This window comes from Vanacampus margaritifer, chromosome 6 (genome assembly GCF_051991255.1).
Source record: "Vanacampus margaritifer isolate UIUO_Vmar chromosome 6, RoL_Vmar_1.0, whole genome shotgun sequence".
In the NCBI taxonomy this organism is placed as follows: domain Eukaryota; kingdom Metazoa; phylum Chordata; class Actinopteri; order Syngnathiformes; family Syngnathidae; genus Vanacampus; species Vanacampus margaritifer.
Window position 1 is genome coordinate 15,777,352 of NC_135437.1, and position 6,487 is coordinate 15,783,838.

The 6,487-nt window shown below is 39.6% G+C and overlaps 1 protein-coding gene across 1 annotated transcript in view; it reads left to right on the forward strand.

Annotated features, from left to right (window-relative positions):
* The window catches only part of insc (INSC spindle orientation adaptor protein), a 37,257-nt gene extending 31,823 nt beyond the window's left edge, over positions 1-5,434 (forward strand). The window contains exons 8-13 of the mRNA XM_077568664.1: positions 536-707; positions 819-997; positions 1,079-1,145; positions 2,039-2,194; positions 3,090-3,166; positions 4,659-5,434. Of these exons, the coding sequence (XP_077424790.1) occupies positions 536-707; positions 819-997; positions 1,079-1,145; positions 2,039-2,194; positions 3,090-3,166; positions 4,659-4,787 (780 nt within the window). The 3' untranslated portion in view covers positions 4,788-5,434. The remainder of the gene's footprint in view (positions 1-535; positions 708-818; positions 998-1,078; positions 1,146-2,038; positions 2,195-3,089; positions 3,167-4,658) is intronic.
* The last annotated feature ends 1,053 nt before the right edge of the window (positions 5,435-6,487 follow it).

Below are 6,487 nucleotides of genomic sequence, written 5' to 3' on the forward strand. Positions count from 1 at the left end.
ATTAAAGTAGTTTATTTGAAAAAATTATTTCTGACAATGTCTTCACATCGCCATTCATCTAAGTATTCCACATGAATGTATTACCTTGAATTATAATAGAGAGATTATTCCAGATCTTTATCTGTAGTGGAGTACCTATTAATAATTATTGCATTCAATATGTATAATATAATCTAGTTTGAAATTCTTATTTATGTTTATTTGACATTTAATATGTATTTAAAAATATTGCAAAACAGTAATATATGTAATGGTAAGTAATACAATATATTTAGTAATATGTCTACTGTACAAGATAGTCAATTAATAAATAATATATGTATTTAAATATGCATCAAATATTATACTCATGATGAGCACCTCTAAATGCTTAATTATAATGGTGTTATGATTTATATGCATTTATTTGACATTTGAATATCATACATTGATTTTCTGCACATCCTATAATTGTTATCATTTTTCAAATGTAATTAAGATTAAAGGGGAAAAAATGAAGTGGTGTTGATAACGGGAGATGCTTGTCCCCAAACAGGTGGACGGCATCCTGTGCCTGGCGGACATCCTGACGGACGACGGCAGCGCGGAGGCGGCGCGGGCCGAAGCGGCGGCGGTGGTGGCGCAGATCACGTCACCGCACCACACGTCCACGCAGCACCTGGCCAGCTTCCTGGAGAGCATGCACGACATCGTCACCGCGCTCATCAGTGAGTGAGCAGTCTGACTTACAGAACTCTCGCTCTGGTGAACAAGTCATGATGAAGGGGGACGAAGCAGAACTAGGTCAGCTAAACTACGGATTTGTCCCTGTCCGTCAGACTTGTGCGAGAGCGCCTCCTGCGGCGAGGTCTTCCTTTTGGCGTCAGCGGCCCTGGCCAACATCACCTTCTTCGACAGCATGGCCTGCGAGATCCTGCTGCAGCTCAACGCCATCCACATCCTGCTGCAGGCCTGCAAGGACCGCCAGCGGGTGGACACGCCCTACTCCAAAGACCAGGTGCCGCCTCGCTGTCGTTACGGGATGTAAATAATCAAATCAAATCAAAATGAGTGCTGACTGGCAACGTTGACATTTAAGGTGGTGACCATCTTAGCCAACCTCTCTGTTTTGGAGCAGTGTGCAAGTGAAGTTCTACAGGAGGAAGGTGAGCCATTAACTCATTGGCTCCCAGCCATTTTCACTGAAGCCACCCCCTTCGCTCCCGGCTGTTTTACTGGACTTTGACTGATTTTGCAAGGCCCACAGAATATTGTGTTCTATTGCTATAAAAACATGGAACCTACCAAAGAAAGATTAAAGTCTCTTCTTTCATTAGGAAAAAAAAGTATATTTCTATCTGTATCTGTTTTACAGCAATTAGCATTAGAATGTAGCTAAGTTTGATCATTATTCACAAATCTGTTCAAAACAGTGGGGAAAATAGCTTTTTTTCAACAAGGCCCTGTTTGATCTGTTTTGCTCTGCTGCCACCTGCTGGTCGTTTTTGTAATAACTACCATTTCCTCAACCATTCTCTGCAGTTGAGAGGCTGCATCAAAGCCTTCTGTACGCTCTAGCATAAAGAAACATAAAAAAAATGTATCAATACGTCTTTGGAACACTTAAACATTTAAAATAGTACATATTTATACATTTTTGGGAGCAAATTAGTTAATTTGATTCATTTTTAATTAGGGCTGCACTAGTGGTTAGCACGTTTGTCTTATGGTTTTGAAATAGGGGGTTCAAATCTGTGCTCCAGCCTTTTTGTGTGGAGCAGGGTTTTTCCTCCCACATTCAAAAATCACTAGTTTCATTGAAGACTCCAAAAAATGTCAATAGGTGGGAATGCTTGTTTGCCTGAATGTGGCTTGACATTGGCATTGACTGTTTAGCAAGCATGATCCTCTAGATGGCAGCATTGTACCATATATGGTCATACTGATTGCAGGCCTGTCAATCAAAGTGCACTCAATGTGCTACAAATGCTACATAGCGTACAAACTGTTTGCTTATGTGAGACTTTATCCTGTTTTTGTTTTCTTCATCTCTTCTCAGGCGTGGAGCGGCTGCTGCTGCTGCTGGGCGAGAGGCCGTCCTCCTCCAGTCCGTCCGAGGGCGCCGCCTGCGAGCGTGTACAGCAGAAGGCTGCTGTCACGTTGGCGCGTCTTAGCCGGGACGCCGATGTAGCCCTGGCTGCCATCCAGCTCAAAGGTACACTCTAAAAATGGATTGGTTAAAAAAAAAAACGACCAATCTAGTAGGTTAAGCTCATATTGGTTTGACTAACCAATAAATTGGTCAGACATTGACCATTCCGGGTGGTTATGGGCGTAACAACTTTTTTTTTCGGGAATCCCGTCACCCGCAGGATTCTGAAAAATTGTCAGCCTCTAACACAGATTAACCAATATCTTGGTCAGAATGACCAGTTTGTATTAGTTAGCCCAATCACCAATATATATTGGTTAAAAACACCTAGCATTCTAGAGTGGTTGTTTTAACCAAAGGATCTGTTGGGCACATAAATAGCAGCTAGATTGGTCAAATTTAACCTTTTTTGGGGGGTCAATTTGACCAATCTGATTTTAGGGTGTGCCCAAGTCCATTTTTTCAACAACACCGGTTTCACCGATCGGCATAAAATCAGGTGGACATGTTGCTCATAACAGGACGCACAAAAAAGGTCTCAATGACCCAATCCTCGAAACTAAACAGGAAGTCGACCATTTTGTTTTGAAGCAACCATTTCACACGAGCCTTCAACACCAGTTTTGCTGATTGACACAAGTTTGAGTGGACACGTGAAATAGTTTCATGAACCATGCCTAGAATTGACAGGAAGGTGGCCATCTTGTTTAGAAGCAGCCATTTTGTGCTAATTGAACAGCATGTGAGCCATTTTGGTTTGAAGAAGCTGTTCAATTCCAATCAGTATTCGAGACAGATGCGTGATGCTGAATCCAATGTGAGCAAAGCGTTAGGGTGAAAGTTGAAAAATTAATTTGGGTTTTCCTTGATATTAAACATATTGTATTCTTTTAAAAGTAACATTGATGGTGATTACCATGTAAACAATGTGTATTAATGTTCCCTCTCCTGCCTTTAGCCGTTCCTCGTCTAATCGAGCTGTGCCGATCCCCCACGGAGAGGAACAACAGCGACTCCGTCTTGGTGGCTTGCCTGGTAAGTAATGGGCGTGCGTGTGCGTATATGCGTTTATCTGTGATATCTGTGTCATTCCTTCCCATAGCCCCATCCTTACCCACTGTACAGAAACCCCCCAAAATGTACTTTTTTTGGTCTACAAATAGTCATTAGTGTCTAAATTAAAAACATTAAATAGCTTTCCCCTTTATTCTCATGTATTGATGGACTTTTCTTTTATTGAAATTAATTTCCAGGGAGCAGCTTACACATGGCATCTTAAATATGCACATATCAAGAATACACTTATTAAGAAACACTTATCATTCTATCTGAGACCCCATCATTATCAGGAGGAGGTCGTTGAGGCCGTCGGCAACTTAATTGGGCTGCCCTCATCTTCACACTCCATTGCACGTGGCCGAGGGATAAGTAGTGTTGTACAACGTACATATCATTATTATTATTATATATTTTTTTACCTTCAAAGTAGCAAATGTGTATGCCATTTGTACATTTGGAGGCAATGCAATGCTTACCCGTGAACTACTGGGCCAATTACCTCATTCACTCCCAGTCATTTTCACTGAAGCAACCCCCTTCGCTCCTGGCTGCTTTACTGGATTTTGACTGATTTTGCAAGGCCCACAGAATATTGTGTTTATTGCTATAAAAATATGGAACCTATCAAAAGAAAGATTAGAGACTCTTCTTTCATCAGGATTTTTTTTTTTAGTTGATTGAGCCCCAATAGGAAGCAGGTAGCCTATACGAGACGTGTGGGTTGAGCATGGCATCAAAGTTCATGAATGAGTTTGATCATTTGCCGTGAAAAAGGCGCAAAAAAAATATTACCCACAACACTTGTGTCACTGTTCAACATAAAAATGGATGGATATGTCAGTCATAACCGGATGCAAGAAAAAAAAAATCCCAAAGAATTGTGTTTGAAATTGAATAGGATGTCAGCCATTTTCTTTTGAAGCAGCCATTAACTCATTCACTGCCATTGACGGCTATTGACGTCAAAAATTCATTTGAACTATTTTTATTAGATTAACATTTTTTCCACTTTTGTTAACAAGAGTATGAAAACCTAGAATTTGTTTATTGTACATTTAGAACAGATATAAAATGTATGATTAATCATGATTTAACTATTGAAGTCATGCGATTAATTACAATTAAAAAATGTAACCGCCTGAGGCGATTCAAAAAAAGAAAAGATTATTAAAAATTAGGAGCGTCAGGCGATTAAATTTTTTAATCGCAATTCACTTCACGAGTTAACTCACAATTAATCACAAATTTTATATATGTTCTAAATGAACAATAAAAAAAATCTAGGTTTTCATACTCTTGTTCACAAAAGCGGAATTTATTTTAAACTATTAAAAAAAGTTCATTGAAGTTCAAATGAATTTTTGACGTCTACAACCGTCAATGGCAGTGAATGAGTTAAGGCAGACTTTTTCCATGCAGTGTTTGTATTGTTCAGGTCTACCTAATATTTTGCCATCTATGTGTGTAGGCGGCTTTGAGGAGGCTAGCGTCCGGATGTCCAGACAGCATCGAGGCAGCCGACCATCAGCAGCTGATCAAACCGCGCCTGGTCGACTCCTTCCTCCTGTGCTCCAACATGGAAGAGAGCTTTGTGTGATGATAACGTGCTAATGCACATGCACTGCTGACTGCTCAAGAAGCGGTAAAACATTCTTCGACTGGACCAGCAGACAATCCCATTGGAATGGATCAAGAGACAATTTATGTGTGAGTGTGTGTATGTCTAAAGATAATATACGACATAAGAAGGTGGCTTTGCATTACAGGTCAAATCAGGATACAATTCTATGAGTCCATGTCACGTATCCTATTTATTTATATTGTGTATCATGTGGAACCTCGATTTAAGGGACCCACAACCAACGGATCCTGGATTCAATGGACAGAAAATTGTGTCCAGTCCACTCAAAATGGCCCTTCTAAAGCAATTATTTTAGTCTGTTAGTTCCAGAAATGGCCATAATTCTCTGTCTGGTGGTGTTTCTACAGCGCCAGTAAACTGCGATGGGGCGATGATGACTGGTCAAGCAGGCTAAAAAAGCCATAAAAAAAAGCCATAATGGCTACCATGTTGGTAGGGTCGACATTCCCATCAAATGCAACGGTTAAAGGGGAAGGCAACTCCTCCTAAAATTTCTTGACAATAATATATTCTATGCAGCCTCAATAGTCTAAATATGGTATTCTGGTTAATATTGCGTTAATGGAATATGGGTTAAGCAGCAAAATCCAGCATTTTTAATCAATATCAGAAGGCGGCCATTTTGGCACGTGCTGTCGAGTGAAAATGACATCACAGTTGCCCAGATCTCAGCTAACAACCGATCACAGTTCAGCTTCAGAAAACAGGTGAGCGGTGATTGGTCGTTGCCTGAGCAACTGGGATGTCATTTTCACTCGACAGCACGTGGCAAAATGGCCGCCTTCTGATATTGATATTGTTTCATAACTCATATTCCACAAATGTAATATTAATCAGAATGCCATGCAGTGATGTTAAAAATGTAAATATTACGGGATTGAAAAATGGATTTTCCAGGGGAAAAAAATCTGAATTGTACAAAAATTATTACATTTTGTTGATTTTTATTTTTACTTTGTAAAGGAAAAAAAGGCAGATTATTACTAGAATAAAATCAATGTACCAAGGATGAAGTAATAATATATCGGATGAAGTTTGCTCTTTGAGAAAGAAGTCTGAATGTTACTAAAATAATGGCTTGTTTCAGTGTTTTAATTTTCTTAAATCAGATACACATTTGTAATATTACAGTCATACAAGCCACTGTATTTACATAACCACATACTAACTTCATCATTACAGTTAGAGATCTTGTTTCCATTAACAACTCACTATTGTTTCTTATGATTACTCCGTGCATGAATTATTGCCATAGCTTGTCTTTCTTAGAATACATAGTTAATAATCCTCTTCATGTGAATTTCCATTATTTGTCATGATCATATGTGCTACTGGAAGATGTTAAATTGTCTTTTGTTTTCTCGTTATTTAAAAGGAAAGCTTGTTTGCAACGCATGTAATAAAGACAAGCAGTTCTTATTCTTGCATCTGTCTGATAAGATGAAGAGATATTCTGCACTGGACTTCCTCTTTTTCCACCTTCGGGGCACATGAATAAAACAAATGTGTTTGGGTGGCCCGCGCTCTTGCAATGTGTGTGAGCTGCTTAATTGCACCCTTGGAGGGGGGCAAAGTGGCCCTTTTTTTTTGCAGCACATAAAGATCACTGAATGCAAGTGTTTGACACAATGGCATGAAAGACAACTTGCAGACGG